The following is a 19,122-nucleotide window of genomic DNA, read 5'->3' on the forward strand; positions in this document are numbered from 1 at the left end:
AGTGGAACACACAGAAGGCAGATTACATTTAGGGAATATTTTACAGCCATTTTCATTCACTCTATCCAAAGATCATCAACTGTACCCCACCTAAACTTCCTTCCCGCAGCCGCCTTCCCAGCCGCCGCATTTAAATTCATAGACAAGCGCTACACCGTGCTACCGATGGCCTCGCCGTCTTCTGTCCACTGCGGCCCGCCCTCTCTGACTACTTCCTGTTTCCATTAGGGTTGGCCGCAGTGGATAGAAGACGCCGAAGACAGCAGTAGCGCTGGGAAGGAAGTTGCAGGAAATGCTGCTGCTGCACAGGGAAGTGTGTGTGGGGGGGGGGAATGCTGCTTCTGCACAGGGAAGGCCGAGAAATGTTGCTTCTGCACAGGGAAGTGTGTGTGTATGGGGGGGAAATGCTGCTTCTGCACAGGGAAGGGTGGGAAATGTTGCTGCTGCACAGGGAAATGTGTGTGTGGAGGGGGAAATGCTGCTGCTGCACAGGGAAGGGTGGGAAATGCTGCTGCTGCACAGGGAAGGGTGGGAAATGCTGCTGCTGCACAGGGAAGGGTGGGAAATGCTGCTGCTGCACAGGGAAGTGTGTGTGGGGGGGGGGAATGCTTCTGCTGCACAGGGAAGGGTGGGAAATGCTGCTTCTGCACAGGGAAGTGTGTGTGTGTGGGGAAAATGCTGCTTTTGCACAGGGAAGGGTGGGAGGGAAATGCTGCTGCTGCTGCTCACAAGGAAGTGGAGAGGGAAAGGGGGCCTGGGAGCAATCTTGGTTTGCTTTGGGGGAGGGGAGACAGAAGGAGGCCATGGAGAGACAGAAAGATAGGCAGGCAGGCAGCGCATTAGAACGAAAGATAGACACACAGAAAGACAGTGGGCAGGGAGAGAGACAGAAAGAAAGAAACAAGGACAGACAGCGGGAGGGAGAAAGAAAGAAAGGAAGAGAGAGACAGGGGCAGGGAGAGACACAGAAAGAAAGGACAGACAGACAGCGGGAGGGAGAAAGAAAGAAAGGAAGAGAGAGACAGGGGCAGGGAGAGACACAGAAAGAAAGAAGGACAGACAGCGGGAGGGAGAAAGAAAGAAAGGAAGAGAGAGACAGGGGCAGGGAGAGACACAGAAAGAAAGAAAGACAGACAGACATATATTCTAACACCCGTTAATGTAACGGGCTTAAACACTAGTGTGTATATATATATATATAGTGTGTGTATATATATATATATATATATATATATATATATATATATATATACACACTAGTGTTTAAAAAATCTATTTATACCCAGTTTTAGAATCCAGACTGATGGATCACACAGAGGACATTTGAAGGTTTATATATTTAATGTAACTCCATTAACTCTCTGTTAAAAGGCTGAATTATGCAGTGTAACATTGAGTGATGCAGTGTTAACATTGAGTGATTTTAACTAGATGAGGCCACCAATGGGGAAAGAGCTTTAACGTTCCAATCATTACTTCAGGGAAGATTCTACAAAGCTCTGATTGTGATATTTAGAGCAATTATTAAGCTCACTGAATGATCAGAGTCATTGTACCCCATATTCTAAAGGCTCATCTTGCCTCAACTAGAAATTTTTATTTAGTTCCAATTTTATTGGATAGTTTGCCTGTAGAATTGAGAAAGGATGAATTTTTCCAAAATTTTAAAAGACATCTAAAGGTACATTATTTTCAGTTGGCCTTTCTAAACTGACGGGATGTGACTTCAGGACTTCAATCTGCATTTATATACTCTTATATTTTTTTATTTTCATTTATTTTTAATTAATTAATTTTTTATTTAATTTTATTAATTTAGGGATTCTTTTACTAAGTAGCGCTAATCGATTTAACGCAAGCTATTTGCTAAGGCATCCATTATATTCTATGGGCGCCTTAGCATTCAGTGCGGGCTAATCTTTAGGGTGCGCTACATTGGTTAGCAGACGGTTATTTTTTCTTTTTTCCTTTTCTATTTAAATGGAGTTCTTTAAATTATTTTGATTGAATTATATTGTAAACCGCTTTGAACCTTTTTTGGCTGCATATGTGGTATATAAAGATTTTAATAAACATAAACAGACAGACAGAGGACCAGCTCAAGTAATGAGCAAAAAAGTCATAGATACATGCCCATCAAGCAACTGAGATCTGGATCTGACTTAATATTATGGATACCAATTTGTTAAAAAAAAAAAAAAAAGGAGAGATCAAGATTTTAAAAAAATATATCCGATGGTTCTTCTATGGTGGAACAAGCTATCCAGAGACATCAGAATGGAAACAGATAAGAACTTTCATAAGATGGTCAAGACCTCTCTGTTCTCAGTAGATTTGAGATAGAGAATGACAAATATTTCCCCAGCCCTGCGGGAACTCATTTTCCCGTCCCATCCACACGATTTCTGTTCCTGTCCCTTCCCCGTTCCTGCAAGCACCATCCTCATCTGCACAGGCCTCAAACACTTTAAAATCATAAGTGTGCAAGGCTTGTGCAGTTCAGGCAGAGCTGGGACAGGAATGGGACAGGGACAGCAACAAAACTCACGGGGACGAGGCAGGAAAAGGGAAAACTTTGTACCCTTGTCATTCTCCAATTTGAGATGAAAGAAAGTTTAGTGATGTTAAAAAAGGAGGGACTCAAGTGTGGGCACAGTTATCAAGCTTTAAATTCCTGGATTCATTCCTTTTCATTTATGTTATACTGTTTAGATGTGGCTTTGATGTTTATTTGTAGACCATTTTGAACCAATTGCTGGATATCTTAATTTTTTTTATGTAATATACTACAAACAGAAATGATGCATCTGAACTTTGTGCTGATGGAACAAAAGAGCTTTAAGAACATAAGAATAAATAGCCTTACCGGGTCAGACCAATGGTCCATCAAGCCCAATAGCCCGTTCTCACCGTGGCCAATCCAGGTCACTAATACCTGGCCAAAACCCAAGGAGTAGCAATATTCCATGTCACCGATACAGGGCAAGCAGAGGCTTCCCCTATGTCTTTCTCAATAACAGACTATGGACGTTTCCTCCAGGAACTTGTCCAGACCTTTCTTAACACTAACTACGCTATCTGATCTTACCACAACCTCTGACAATGTATTCCAGAGCTTAACTATTCTCTAGTGAAAAAAAATTTCCTCCTATTGGTTTTAAAAGTATTTCCCTGTTACTTCATCAAGTGTCCCCTAATCTTTTTAATTTTTGACGGAGTGAAAAATCGATCCACTTGTACCCGTTCTACTCCACTCAGGATTTTGTAGACTTCAATCATATCTCCCCTCAGCCGTCTCTTTTCCAAATTGAAGAGCCCTAACTATTTTAATCTTTCCTCATATGAGAGGTGTTCCATCCCCTTTACCATCTTGGTTGATCATTTTGGGGGAAGAAAAAAAAAAAAAGCAGCCCCCATCCCCCTCAGCAGTGTTTGTGAGTTCAAAAAAAAACCCAACAAAACCCATCATGCAGATCTTACTGGCTGCCACTGGTGACTGAGATAAAAACACTTCTGGGAATCTGCAGAAGGGGCATAAGAGCTCAGACGAGCATAAAGACACTATCACTTCTATAATAAAGCTCCTGAGGCAATAAAAACACTAGCTCTGAAACAAAAGGAAAAAAAAAACCAAAACCCTCAACTAGCTAGCACTTAACCTAGAATCCATCAATTCTCACCTTTCTTGCTCTAATATGTCCTCAGCTCAAGCGATATTACTGGTCTCAAAAACTCAGCCTACATACAACAGTAGAGGGTGCTTGTAATTGGGAGAGTCTACCATTGCATATTGTTTGGGTACTGAAAAAAGTGAAATGGAAAATAAATGGATGATGAGCATGTGGCTGATCCTTATCAAATCTCCATGCAAGCATTATATGGAGACCTGTAAAGAATGAATGTATTACAAAGAGCTGAAGGCAGCACTTGAGGCAGGAGGGTAGGAGATTGGCTACATTATTTTATTAAACACAACATGAAGCACCTTTTATTACAAAGAGTGTGAATCTAGGCCAGAAAAGGAAGGCGGCCGAGAAAAAAAAAAAAAAGGATGAAGTAACAGATCGAAGAACCACGTTAATATATCAGAGAATCATTCTAAACCTCCTATATAGTTCAAGAAAGAAGTCCGAACTGTTTCTCATTATTACTAATATACAGGACTGCATTATCACAAGAATCCGTGAAAAATACACAATTGCAATTAGGATTGCTTTTAGTGATCTAACCTCTTTCAATGTCCAAGTGGGATGGGAGGCAAATATTTCATATTCTCCGGGAATGACTTTGAAAAAAGCAAATCTGCAAGGGCAAAAAACAAAACACACAACTTTATCTTTTTTTGAAAAGTTAACCACATTTTCAAAATATTCAGAAACATTCTATTTGCACAAGATATATAGCATGTAAATCATAAAACCAAGAATACACATAATGTTAAACGGAGGTGGCTATTCCACACCAGCTTTCTTCTACGAAACACAACAATTCTAATTTGGCACAAAAAGATTGATAGATGCTTGTAAGAATGAATAACAACAATCTTTAGGCACACTGAAACTCAAATTATGCAGTGAACCTGTAAAAAATTGATATCTATACTAGTTAAAACAACATGCAACACACTACACTTGTGCTGAACCACAAAAACAGTATCTCAGAAAGATAAATCACTCACTTTCCTCCTGGTTCAGTTACAGTGGTTTGAATGACTGCCTCTGTTCCAGTCTTTCGTAATACAACAAGGACACCAGCAGGGCCTAAATTTTGACCTTTACTGATTACCTGTACAATGTAAGACAATGTTACTAAATGGTGAAAAGAAAATCAAACACACACATCATGGCACAATTGACCCACAAAAACACAAAAAATCCTTTTTCTAGTCAAATTTCAAGTTTTATTAAAAATTTGATAAGATCGCTTTTCAGAATTTCTAAGTGGGTTGCAATTTAAAAAAAAAAAATTCAGGGGCTAAAATTAATATAAATTTTGAAATACGGACAACAAAACTAAACTAAACTAAACGGAGGGAATGAAATACAACTGTAAAAGTAAAAGAGGCCATTTAAGGTAAGGACGAGAGGACCAGAGCAAATAAGATGTTTCTTTGATAGATAATGGGCAGAATCTAGAATTGAAGGTCGTCGCAGCATGAATGCTTCCTTAACCAGATGACTTTTGATTTGATGGAGAACAGGACAGCAGAGAAAAAAAAAAGAACCATATTCTTGGTCAGAGGTGGACAATATGACCACAAATATTTACTGCATTTTAGAAGCCAGCTTGAGCTATCATTCCAGATATCTGAAGCAAACAGCAGCAGATGGATTCATGAAGATGAGCAAATCCAGCCCAACATCTGAATCACTGCCATGGTTTCTAGCACATATATGATGACAGCTCTATGCAAACAACGTATAAGATATTTAATATTCTGCATTATTACAGTATCTGTTCATGTGTAAACTACTGTCAAGTCTGTCAAAAACAACAGGGTTAATATATTCATTTTAAAAAACCTTTACCATGATATTCATAGTGATTTAAGCAGGCAGAAGCTCTAGCCTGCTTACTGTAAATTGCTCGGCCACCCAACAGCCAGTATTCTGTGGCACAACCGGGCATTGCTGCTGAATACTGGCTCTGACTGCCCATCAACAAAATAATAAATGGGCGGTACAGGGGGTGGCACTGGGGAGGAAGCAGCAGTTATGAGGGTGCTGCCAATATTCAGTGTTGGCATCCAGAGAACTATGTGGCATCAGTACTAAGGGCTCCTTTTATTAGCGTTTTTAGCGCGTGCTAGCCGAAAAACTACCGCCTGCTCAAGAGGAGGCGGTAGTGGCTAGCGAGCACGGCATTTCATGCATTAAGGCCCTAACGTACCTTTATTGGCTGGGACCCACTTAGCTTTTTATGTTTGATAACTCAACACCCCACCCCCCCACCCCCCGGAACATCCCTACAGTGCTGGTGTGCACCCAAGTACCACAGCTTACAGTATGCTATAAGCTGTGCATATTGAGTCCTGCCCATATTATCTGTATATTGATTTATTTTATTGTGTTTTATGCTGGGGGGTGGTTCTGTTTTTATCTTAAGATTATGTCTGTTTGGGATTTTTTTTGCAATCTGCCTAGGTATAATTCAACATAAAGCTTACAATTTTGTTAAAAATTATTTAATAATAGGACAACCATGAAATAGTTTTCAAAAATATATTTATTAGGCAAACAGTGGCTTCCCCCATGTCTGTCTCAATAACAGACTATGGACTTTTCCTCCAGGAAATTATCCAACCCTTTCTTAAAACCAGCTACATTAACTGCTCTTACCACAACCTCTGGAAATGCGTTCCAGAGCTTAATTATTCTCTGAGTGAAAAAAATATTTCCTCCTATTGGTTTTAAAAGTACTTCCCTGTTCTTTATGTATATGGCATTACTCTAAAAACAAGTGTAATCAAGACTGTTTGCACCTACTTTACAGAACTATCCTGTAAGCTTGTACTTTCAACTTCTTGTTTTACTTACTGTAGTTTTTATCTATCCAAAACAAGGATTCTCAACTCCACTGCTCAAGGAACATAAAAAGGGCCTGATTTTCAGGATGGCCACAATGAATATTCTTCAGATTATATCTAAGAGTTCTACTGAACCAGTACAAGAATCAAGTTTATTTACTATTTTGTTCATGCTAACAAGCAAACCTATCTACAGGAATTGAGATTCTCAGCTCCAAAGAATAACCCCACATCAAGAAAACTTCAACCAAGCATTGAAGGGTTAGGCTTGTTCTTGCACAAATGGAGACTCTCTTAACAGTCTTACCTTACGCTTTGAGAAAACTCCACGTAAGACAAATCATGTCAAGAAAGATTTCAGCAAATTCTAGATGTGATTGCAAAAAGGATAAAGCTGAATCACTCAAAAAAGTTCTCCATTATGGGCCCTACATTCAGAAGGTTTTACACTGAGGATAAAAACTGGATGCAAAGACTGAAGGCACCAAAAACAGCCAACTCGCTAAAAAAAAAAAAAAAAAAAACCACTGATTTACATCATTATAATGTATGCAGCAAAGAAGAAAACATTACCACCTTTCCATTCACAGAGAACCCAGTAAACATGAAGTTGATGTCGCCTCCTTTCGTACAAACATCATTAATTCCATCCACATGAAGGTCCACACTTGTTGGCTCTGAAAAAAAAAAGATTAAAAAGCAGTAAACTGCAATATCTACTTTAAAAATAATAAATTTCACAAATATTCCAAATGTTTTCATGTAAATAAACTGTGAAACAACATCACGAGACCTTTGAAAAATTGCCCTCACTGTACCTCAACTGATAAAAAGTAACTGAATTTTTCTATTCCATGGCACTAGTTACTGTTCTGTACAACAAAAATAAATATAAACATCTTCCAAATTTCTTCATACATTCGTAGTAAAGCTTTTATGGACCATCAGAGGTGAAATTCTCAAGGCAATGTCAATGAGAACATATTTTCACCAGTAACTTCATAAGTCCATGACTGAAATCTTGCATTGATTAGCCTTTTGTTTCACTCGGTAATATTTTGTTTTTATATTTACTTGCTCAGTTTTGAAAAAAAAAAAAAATTCACTTATGTCACATCGGGGGAGAGTGTGTATATTCAAAATATATAAAGGAATTGTCAATGGTGTCAGACTATTATGGTGGCCACTCATTGGACTGATCCTTAACCAGGAATTAAAATTACATCTAGATCAAACTGTTTCATGTACGAGAATCAAAATTCAATATCCTTGTAATTTGATATATGTAGGTAGAAGCAGTAGAGCCATAAAGATTAGGCTAATTGAACATAAATCTAAATAAATATTAAGACTGAAGAGGCCCCCTTAATTCAACATTGGTGGAGCAAATCACACAATATTACTGACGTAAAATGGCGCATAACAGATACTGTGGAAAGCGGTTAGCTGAGAGGCGATATACAGAAGAAACAATTTTAAAGAACAGCTGTTGATTTTTAAAATGAATATGGTAGAGCCTCGTGACTTGAATAAAGAGACAGAATAGATGATGTTGGTCTAGCTTCAGTTGTTCATTGGATGATGATGTCACATGACTCCGACGTTGGTAAGACTACGACACTGCGCTGTTTCTAGAATATAGGCCAGACATCCTAAGTAGAGTTTTTTTGACCTATGACTGTAGCAGCTCCTTTACTGGAATTTGCTGCCATAAGATGAAGCCGTCCACAGAATGTGCTGTGGCGGCGAAAAAGGCGAACAGAATGCTAGGAATGATAAAGAAGGGGATCACGAACAGATTGGAGAAGGTTATCATGATGCTGTACCGGGCCATGGTGCGCTCTCATCTGGAATACTGTGTCCAGCACTGGTCACCGTACATGAAGAAGGACACAGTACTACTCGAAAGGGTCCAAAGAAGAGCAACTAAGATGGTTAAGGGGTTGGAGGAGTTGCCGTCCAGTGAAAGATTAGAGAAACTAGGCCTCTTCTCCCTCGAGCAGAGGAGATTGAGAGGAGATATGATCAAAACGTTCAAGGTACTGAAGGGAATAGACTTAGTAGATAAGGACAGGTTGTTCACCCTCTCCAAGGTAGGGAGAACGAGAGGGCATTCTCTAAAACTGAAAGGGGATAGATTCCGCACGAACAAAAGGAAGTTCTTCTTCACCCAGAGAGTGGTAGAAAACTGGAACGCTCCTCCGGCGTTTGTCACAGGGGAAAAGTTAGACAAAGTTAGACAAATTCCTGCTGAACCAGAGCGTACGCAGGTAAGGCTAGTCTCAGTTAGGGCGCTGGTCTTTGACCAGAGGGCCGCTGCATGAGCGGACTGCTGGGCATGATGGATCACTGGTAGAACCCAGCAGCAGCAATTCTTATGTTCTTATGTCTTATTTATCCACTTTATTTGATATGGTGCTGTCTCTTGAGGTTGCTGCAGATGTCCCTGGGCAATTCTCTCACTATTTCGTTTGTAATTTTTTAAGTTTCTTCTATTTTATATAGGGGGTTTATGGTAGATGAGTAATCAATTTGGAAAACATTTTTATTATCCGATACAGAATACTTATCAATTAGAAGCTAGTTCTGAGGGGATGAAGGAAGAGGGTCTGTGCAGCCCAGAGCTCCCTTACCCCTACCAATCCTGTGTTTCAGCCTCCCCAAATAAGCAAGTCAACAATGTTCACAGTAGAAGTAGGATGCCTCATAACACAAAGGGAAGACACGGCAGTGGTGGCAATAGCAGCAATTCCAATTCCAAAATCATAGCATGTGTGGCACTCAAGTCCAAGTGCGGAAGGGAATGTACACATCACCCTTTAGAACAACGGTGCTTCATTAAACATACTCAAGCTGTTAAAACAAGTACATATAAAAATATAGGCCAATTTGGAGAGTCCATGTACTTGCTTTAACAGCTTGAGTATGTTTAATAAAGCAAATTAGGTTTGAATGTCATGAGCCCAAATGCTTACAAAAACCCGACAATAAAAGCCACGATCTGTGGTGAAAAGGGACCCGTCAGATTGGGACTGTAGAATATGCTAATTATTATAATGCAGTTAGGGCCAGCATAAGTCATCAAGCGAATGGCGAGATAAGTAACAAATATGTGCTTATAAAATTAGTATTTTGAACACAGCACTGTGCTTAGAAGAATTCAGTAATATGACTTTGGCACTATCTGACATTGAATAGGTGTTGGTTTCCTGACATAGAATAGATGTTGGTTTAAAAGAAAAGAAAAGTTTTAAAAAGAAAAATATTTAAAAATTAATTTGATTTTAAATAGCTTGAAAAAAGTAAGATAAATTAAAATTATTAAATAAGCTACGTAAGAGTAGTTAGGAAAATGAAGGTTTGGTCAAGGAAAGACAACCATCACCACTGAAATTAGGGGTGAAAGCCTATACGATCCCCTATATCAGTGGTTCTCAACCTTCCTAATGCCGCGACCCTTTAATACAGTTCCTCATGTTGTGGTGACGCCCAAACATAAAATTATTTTTGTTGCTACTTCATAACTGAAATTTTGTTACTGTTATGAATCGTAATGTAAATATCTGATATGCAGCATAGTGATTACCGTATTTTCGCAGATATAACGCGCACCCGTGTAAAACGCGCACACGGGTATAGCGCACAGAAACCACAATATTATGTATTAAAACTTTTGTATACCGCGCTCACGGGTATAACGCGCATGCTGCCCGACTGTCCTTTCGCCCGCCCCGACTCTCCTCTGGCCACCCCGACTCTCCTTTCGCCCGCCCCGACTCTCCTCTGGCCACCCCGACTCTCCTTTCGCCCGCCCCGACTCTCCTCTGGCCACCCCGACTCTCCTTTCGCCCTCCCCGACTCTCCGTGCGCTGTCCCGACTCTCTGTTTACCCGCCCTGCCCTGCCCCCCCCCCCGGCAGGACCACTCGCACCCCCACCCCGAAGGACCGCCGACTCCCCGACAATATCGGGCCAGAAGGGAGCCCAAACCCTCCTGGCCACGGCGACCCCCTACCCCCAACCCGCCCGACGCCCGATTCACCCCTCCCCAGCAGGACCGCTCGCACCCCCACCCCGAACGACCGCTCGCACGCGCTCCCACCCGCACCCGCGATCGGAGCAAGAGGGAGCCCAAGCCCTCTTGCCCGGCCGACTCCCCGACAATATCGGGCCAGGAGGGAGCCCAAACCCTCCTGGCCACGGCGACCCCCTACCCCCACCCCGCACTACATTACGGGCAGGAGGGATCCCAGGCCCTCCTGCCCTCGACGCAAACCCCCCTCCCTCCCTCCAACGACCGCCCCCCCCAAGAACCTCCGACCGCCCCCCCACCCGACCCGCGACCCCCCTGGCCGACCCCCACGACCCCCCCACCCCCCTTCCCCGTACCTTTGGTAGTTGGCCGGACAGACGGGAGCCAAACCCGCCTGTCCGGCAGGCAGCCAACGACGGAATGAGGCCGGATTGGCCCATCCGTCCCAAAGCTCCGCCTACTGGTGGGGCCTAAGGCGCGTGGGCCAATCAGAATAGGCCCTGGAGCCTTAGGTCCCACCTGGGGGCGTGGCCTGAGGCACATGGGCCCAACCCGACCATGTGCCTCAGGCCGCGCCCCCAGGTGGGACCTAAGGCTCCAGGGCCTATTCTGATTGGCCCACGCGCCTTAGGCCCCACCAGTAGGCGGAGCTTTGGGATGGATGGGCCAATCCGGCTTCATTCCGTCGTTGGCTGCCTGCCGGACAGGCGGGTTTGGCTCCCGTCTGTCCGGCCAACTAGCAAAGGTACGGGGAAGGGGGGTGGGGGTGTCGTGGGGGTCGGCCAGGGGGGTCGCGGGTCGGCTGGGGGGGCGACGGAGGTTCTTGGGGGGGCGGTCGTTGGAGGGAGGGAGGGGGGTTTGCGTCGAGGGCAGGAGGGCCTGGGATCCCTCCTGCCCGTAATGTAGTGCGGGGTGGGGGTAGGGGGTCGCCGTGGCCAGGAGGGTTTGGGCTCCCTCCTGGCCCGATATTGTCGGGGAGTCGGCTGGGCAAGAGGGCTTGGGCTCCCTCTTGCTCCGATCGCGGGTGCGGGTGGGAGCGCGTGCGAGCGGTCGTTCGGGGTGGGGGTGCGAGCGGTCCTGCTGGGGGGGGGTGAATCGGGCGTCGGGCGGGGTGGGAACTATGTAGAAAAACTTTTGTATACCGCGCTCACGCGTATAACGCGCGAGGGGTATGCGCGGTAGGTAAAAACGCGTATAACGCGCGCGTTATATCCGCGAAAATACGGTAATCACAAAAACAATATGTAATTATATACTGTGAAATATTTATTTCTAATTACAAATAAATAATAATAATAATTTATTTTTTTTTATATACCGCCAAAGCCATAATAGTTCGAGGCGGTTTACAATAAGAGGTGCTGGACAATCAGCGAATTGGTTACATTACAAAGTCATCGAATATAAGGTATAGGAAGGGAGTAGTGAAACACTAAGATTCTTGAGTTACAATTGATTGAACAAATTCGTTTTAATTGATTTTCTAAAATTGAAGTAGGATGAGGAATGCATGATAATGTTACCCAGCCAGTCGTTCCTGGCTGGGTAACATTATCCTGGGAGGCAAGAGTTCTGTCCAGGAATCTTTTGTAGCGACAATCCTTTAATGATGGATAGGTGAACATGTGAATTCTGCATGTGGGCCTAATGGCACAGTCCAGATTAAATTGAGAAACCAGGTACATAGGGGCCAGGCCAAATATTGATTTATAACAAAGGCAAAAAAATTTAAACAAAACTCGTGCTTCCATGGGCAGCCAGTGGAGCTTTTGATAATAGGGACTAATGTGTTCCCATTTTCTCAACCCAAAAATCAGTCGAACTGCCGAATTTTGAATGACTCGGAGCCTATGGAGGGTTTTTTTGAAGGTTCCCAAATAAATGATGTTACAGTACCGTATTTTCACGCATATAACGCGCGCGTTATACGCGTTTTTACCTACCGCGCATACCCCTCGCGCGTTATATGCGTGAGCGCGGTATACAAAAGTTTTAAAACATAGTTCCCACCCCGCCCGACGCCCGATTCACCCTCCCAGCAGGACCACTCGCACCCCCACCCCGAACGACCACTCGCACGCGCTCCCACCCGCACCCGCATCCACGATCGGAGCAAGAGGGAGCCCAAGCCCTCTTGCCCGGCCGACTCCCCGACGTCCGATACATCCCCCCCCCCGGCAGGACCACTCGCACCCCCACCCCGAACGACCGCTCGCACGCGCTCCCACCCGCACCCACGATCGGAGCAAGAGGGAGCCCAAGCCCTCTTGCCCGGCCGACTCCCCGACGTCCGATACATCCCCCCCCCCGGCAGGACCACTCGCACCCCCACCCCGAAGGACCGCCGACTTCCCGACAATATCGGGCCAGAAGGGAGCCCAAACCCTCCTGGCCACGGCGACCCCCTAACCCCACCCCGCACTACATTACGGGCAGGAGGGATCCCAGGCCCTCCTGCCCTCGACGCAAACCCCCCTCCCCCCCAACGACCGTCCCCCCCCAAGAACCTCCGACCGCCCCCCAGCCGACCCGCGATCCCCCTGGCGACCCCCACGACCCCCCCACCCCCCTTCCCCGTACCTTTGGTAGTTGGCCGGACAGACGGGAGCCAAACCCGCCTGTCCGGCAGGCAGCCAACGAAGGAATGAGGCCGGATTGGCCCATCCATCCTAAAGCTCCGCCTACTGGTGGGGCCTAAGGCGCGTGGGCCAATCAGAATAGGCCCTGGAGCCTTAGGTCCCACCTGGGGGCGCGGCCTGAGGCACATGGGCCCAACCCGACCATGTGCCTCAGGCCGCGCCCCCAGGTGGGACCTAAGGCTCCAGGGCCTATTCTGATTGGCCCACGCGCCTTAGGCCCCACCAGTAGGCGGAGCTTTAGGATGGATGGGCCAATCCGGCCTCATTCCTTCGTTGGCTGCCTGCCGGACAGGCGGGTTTGGCTCCCGTCTGTCCGGCCAACTAGCAAAGGTACGGGGAAGGGGGGTGGGGGGGGGTCGTGGGGGTCGCCAGGGGGGTCGCGGGTCGGCTGGGGGGGCGGTCGGAGGTTCTTGGGGGGGGCGGTCGTTGGGGGGGAGGGGGGTTTGCGGCGGGGGCAGGAGGGCCGGGGATCCCTCCTGCCCGTAATGTAGTGCGGGGTGGGGTTAGGGGGTCGCCGTGGCCAGGAGGGTTTGGGCTCCCTTCTGGCCCAACTACCAAAGGTACGGGGAAGGGGGGTGGGGGGGTCGTGGGGGTCGCCAGGGTGGTCGCGGGTCGGCTGGGGGGGCGGTCGTTGGGGGGAGGGGGGTTTGCGTCGAGGGCAGGAGGGCCTGGGATCCCTCCTGCCCGTAATGTAGTGCGGGGTGGGGTTAGGGGGTCGCCGTGGCCAGGAGGATTTGGGCTCCCTCCTGGCCCGATATTGTTGGGGAATCGGCGGTCCTTCGGGGGGAGGGATGTATCGGACGTCGGGGGGGGGGGGCATCAGGCTTTCAGGATGGGGACAGACCTTCAAGGGGGGACAGTGCACGGAAGTCAGGGGGGGTGAACGGAGAGTCGGGACAGCGCACGGAAAGTCGGGGCAGTGCACGAAAGTCAGGGGGGGTGAACGGAGAGTCGGGACAGCGCACGGAGAGGCGGGGCAGTGCACGGAAGTCAGGGGGGTGAACGGAGAGTCGGGCAGCATGCGCGGTATAATCGTGAGCGCGTTATACCAAAGTTTTTGTGCTTATCATCGTGATTTCTGCGCGCTATACACGTGTGCGCGTTTTATACGGGTGCGTGTTATTTGCGTGAAAATACGGTAGTCCAGTATGCTTAGGATGGAAGATTGAACTAATAAGCGGAAAGATACTGCGTCAAAATATTTTCTGATGGTTCTGAGATACCATAATGTCATTCACAAAAATCGTTGAGTCTATAATTTTATCAGTTGGGCTTGCTAAGAAAAAATTGGTTTTTGTCTGAGTTGCATTTTAATTTGAATTCGGTCATACATAATGAATGACAGATGATTCTTTGTTTCAGGCGACAGGGTTGTAAGGGGGATGACTATAGTGATATCGTCTGCATAGATATAGAATTTGACTTTTAAGCTTTGCAATAAGTTGCCCAATGAGGCAAGGTAAATGTTAAACAATGTTGGGGATAGTGGAGAGCCCTGTGGCACTCTGCTAGAGTTTACCCAGCTGCTGGATTGTTTGTAATGTATGTGGGCGGACCCGCCTGAAGACCGATAGAGGAGTGGTATCTCGGTTCCTAAGACCAGTGTTCTTCAACCTTTTGACACCTATGGACCAGCGGAAATAAAATAATTATTTTGTGGACCGGCACCGGTCCGCAGACTGGCAGTTGAAGAACACTGGGCTAAGTCGTGCCTATCTCCACTTAATCTCCGCCCCTTAATAGTACTAATTGTAACACCATTTTTTCCATTCATTTTTCATATATATACACAATATAATTGTATTAACAACACATAATGGTTGACCACAAAATTAAAATACAGAAAGCACATTGTATGCTTTTTAACATTCATTCCTACCAGAAAACAGATAACCCCATGCAAATGCAGGACCAAAAACTAAAAGTACTAATATTTACAAACAAACCCTAAGATGCAAGACTCTGCAAGCAGTACAACCCCAGAGGAAAAGAAACAAATGCATTTCTTCCTGAACAGACAAATCAATCACTAAATAAAAAAAATAAAAGCATTTCCCCTACTGTTGTTATCTCTCTCCCTCCATGTGCCTTGACAAGGGTGTTATCTTTGGGCCGGTCCACTGTGCGATCAATGCAGCGCCTTCGGGCCGGCTCCCTGAGTGCTGCATTGCACATAGATGTGGGCAGCGGCTCCTCGCACGCAACCCGCGCCTCATCTGGAAGCCTTCCCTCTGACGTTGCGACATCAGAGGGAAGGCTTCCTGTTCAGGCACAGGCCACGCGTAGGAGCTTTTTCCCACGGCTTTGTGCACTGCAGCACTCGGGGAGCCGGCCCGAAGACGCTGCGTTGATCGCACCGTTCTTGGGCCTGATGGACATGCTGTTCCTGCGGACCGGCGGTTGAAGAACACTGCCCAATACCATGGGAAATGTGTGTTTTCCGATGGTCTTAGGCAACCCCTGTGAAAAGTAGAGAACCGCTGCCCTATGTGGTGCTCTGAGACACATTCCTTCATATATTAATAGACATCTTCACTAATTTGCTTTATGTGGATCGTATGTTTGTGTGGCGAATTAATTGTCTGTATTTAGTTTTGTATGTTTAATAAAGCACAGTTGTTCTAAAGGCTGACGAGTATATTCCCTTTCCCACTTGCTTTTGTTTTCTATTTGATTATACATGGGGTTGTGTTTTCCTTATTGTTGTGAAATATATTGCAGCTCAAGTCCACCATTACCAGTGTTGCTCACTTGGGGGGGATGCGGGGGGAGGGAGTCTTTTACTAAGGCAAGCTAGATGATTTAGCGTGCGCAAAATGCTAACGCATCTATAGAATATAATGGACGCGTTAGCATTTAGCGTGCGCTAAATCGGCTAGCGCACTTTAGTAAAAGACCCTCTTGATTTTTCTTGCCAACTGGATGCAGGGGAAGGGAATATGGCGATGCTACAGTGCTGAGGGAAGACAATAAAAGTACTAATGCCAAGGAAGCAGGAAGATATGGTGCTGATGCCAGAAGTTGAGAAGGAAAGTGATATGCCATATCAAAATGAACTCCGTGTTGGAAGTGCCTTGATATAGAAAAGTTTGCGAACACTGTTTTCCTCACTACCGCTCTGCCTGGCACTGGTAGGAGCAGTGCTTAATAACTTAATAACCTTAGTAAAAGGAGACCCAAGTGTGATTTTAAAATGGCAACATTTTTTTTTAACACTTACCAAAACTCCACCCAAAAGGGGGTTCGATCTTTAGAACAAAATCACCCTGGAAGAAAAGTAAGATGTGAAGTACTCCTTTAGCATAATGCTCTAGTCTTATATTTTCATTAAAAATGAATAGTGCAAACTTTGGCATATTGGCACTAAGTGCAAACTTGTTCCTTCTGTTTAATATGTGAAACTAAAAACAGCCACAACATCTTGACTTTCTTTCAAACACAAATCATATTCTGTATAGGCCTGATGCAGAATCAAAAACCTGCACTCTCTACCAATTTTTAATGCATGAATTAGCAAACTGTAAAGTTCAGAACTGTAATATGGAACAGAATCCTGATCCAGTAATTCTATTCATCTCTTACCTTATCATACAAAGGAATCATAAAGTAACCATTGTTAGGGGCACAGTCTGTCTGGTATTTCAACGTCCCTTGTTTTGTGTATAGTTTAATCTATGATTTAAAAAAAATTATTAAAATTAGTATTGGATTTTATCTTCTATACCAGTTGTTCTTAAACCTGTCTTGGGAGACCTCGACTTAGTTGGGTTTTCAAGATATGCCTAATGAATATGCAAGAAAGAGATTTGCATATAATAGAGGTGACAGGTATGCAAATCTACTTCATGCATATTCATTAGGGATATCCTGAAAACCCAACTGGCTGGGGGTTCCCCAGGACAGGTTTAAGAACCAGTGTTCTACACAATTGCTTTACACTGCACACATACAAATCTAAGCTGTATCTTTTTACAAAAGTGTGGAAAAAATTGGCCTTAGAGTGCACCCTTTTGCAGATCTTTTCCGCATGCTAAGATCATTTCTTCTTGCATCTGGAAAATGGCTGATTTTCAATTTTCTGCATTATGGCCACGTGCTAATGTGGCCATTAAAATAAATTAGCACATGATCCCTTACGCCACCTATCTCACAGGTGATAAGGGCTCATGTGCTGATTAGCGTAGAAATGCTCCCTCCACCCCCTGAGAATAAAATGAAGGATTTACAGTTACACCTGTATCTAATATACTTATGTAAATGCCGATATTTACACATTCAGATGCTTCTAAAATGACCTCCAGCTCTGAGCAGGATCGCGGCAGAGAGAACGTGCCGCTGAGGACGACGGTGAGCTGCAGGGATTGCTATAGCACCAGCGATCCTGCAGGCTGCTGTATTAGCTGCTTAAAGTAAGAGCGGTGAAGCTGGGAGAACATGCAGGCTTGCGGGGGGAGCAGGCCTTCGCGGCGGGGAGGAGAAAGAGTTCCTTTGTGGGGGGGCAGGCCTTTGCAGCAGGGGGGGCAGGCCTTTGCGGAAGGGGGGAGGGGCGGAAGTCTGTGCAGAGGGAGGAGGAGGAAGAGTGCCTTCACAGCAGGCCTGTGCAGAGGGAGGAGGAAGAGAGGGGAGGGGAGATGCCAGACCTGGGATGAAGTGAAGGGAAGAGAGAGACCAAACCAAAAAGAGGGGGAGGAAAGCAGAGAGGTGCTGGACTAATAGAGAGAGGGAGAGAGAAATGCAAGACCACAAGGGGAAGGGTACAAGAGGGACTGATACTGCTCCAAAGTAGGTGGGCAGGATGCAGGATGGCAGGAAAGATAGTAGGAGAAAGCCTGTACCTGGGGAAGGGGATACAGCAGGTAAGGAAGAGAGAACAAAGAAGCTGGAAATGGGGAGAGATAAGATGCTGGACAAGGAGGGAACATAGGAACAGGGACACAAGGGGGACAGTACTGGAGAAGAGAATAGGGACAGGGACTCAGAAGAGAGATGCTGGATGAAAGGGTAGTTGAGAAAAGGAGAGATGGTGGATCTGTGGATGGTGAGGTCCATTGCTGCAGCTGCGGGGGGATGGAGATGAACAAAAGGGAAGGAAAGGGAAACAGAAAGGGAGGACAGAGATGGAAGATGGATGGTTAGCACAGAGAAAGAAGAAAGAAGGAGAGCCTGATCAGAAGACAACCAGACCAACATGGGACCAACATAATTTGAAACAAAAGGTAGGAAAAATAATTTTATTTTCTGTGTTGTGATTACAATGTCAGATATGAAATGTGTATCATTCCAGAGCTGGTGTTAGACCACAAACGTGAGCTAGGATTTAACATAGAGGAAAAGTATTTTTTGTTTGTTTATTTTGTTTACACCACAGGACCAGTGTGGGTAGGAGAGGGCAAAGGGGATGACGAGGCTATTAAAATAAACCCGACAGGATGTTTGGGAAAAAAAACCACCCAATTGGGCAGGAAAATCGAATCGAATTTTTTTTTTCCTGAATCGGGCAGCACTAGTGCATGCACATCTTGCCAAGTGCTACTCTAAGGAGATGCATGCTCAAACTAAGAATAAAAAATAAATGAAATTTTTCTGCACGTTCCGAAATCCCAAGGGGGTGGGGAGGGATTTATCAACTTTCGCATCGTCAGGATCCCCTGTCAGAAGATTCCCGCGCGGCTGTCACTCCTTCCACCGAACGCAGGCGGGCCACGCTCACCTCTATCAGGGAGTAATTGATCTCCACTTCCGACTTCACAAAACCCCCGCAGCCCACCACGATGTCATCGGAGCCCGCCGACGAGCAGCACACCAGAGCTGCCACCAGCAGGGAAGCCAGCCAGCACACACTCATTTCCCTCGGCTGCCTCCTCTCCCCCGTCACCCCGGCACACCTGCAGCGCTGCCTCCTCTCAATGCCACAGTACGTCAGAG

The 19,122-nt window shown here is 45.6% G+C and overlaps 1 protein-coding gene across 1 annotated transcript in view; it reads right to left on the minus strand.

The window, feature by feature from the left end:
• LOC117369320 (nodal modulator 1-like) overlaps nt 1-19,122 on the minus strand; it is a 110,055-nt gene extending 90,933 nt beyond the window's left edge. Inside the window, exons 1-6 of the mRNA XM_033963747.1 lie at nt 18,908-19,122; nt 16,780-16,869; nt 16,418-16,463; nt 7,103-7,203; nt 4,679-4,785; nt 4,230-4,302 (exon numbers count right to left, since the gene is read on the minus strand). Of these exons, the coding sequence (XP_033819638.1) occupies nt 4,230-4,302; nt 4,679-4,785; nt 7,103-7,203; nt 16,418-16,463; nt 16,780-16,869; nt 18,908-19,042 (552 nt within the window). The 5' untranslated portion in view covers nt 19,043-19,122. The remainder of the gene's footprint in view (nt 1-4,229; nt 4,303-4,678; nt 4,786-7,102; nt 7,204-16,417; nt 16,464-16,779; nt 16,870-18,907) is intronic.

The sequence above is a fragment of the Geotrypetes seraphini genome, chromosome 11, assembly GCF_902459505.1.
Source record: "Geotrypetes seraphini chromosome 11, aGeoSer1.1, whole genome shotgun sequence".
NCBI lineage: Eukaryota > Metazoa > Chordata > Amphibia > Gymnophiona > Dermophiidae > Geotrypetes > Geotrypetes seraphini.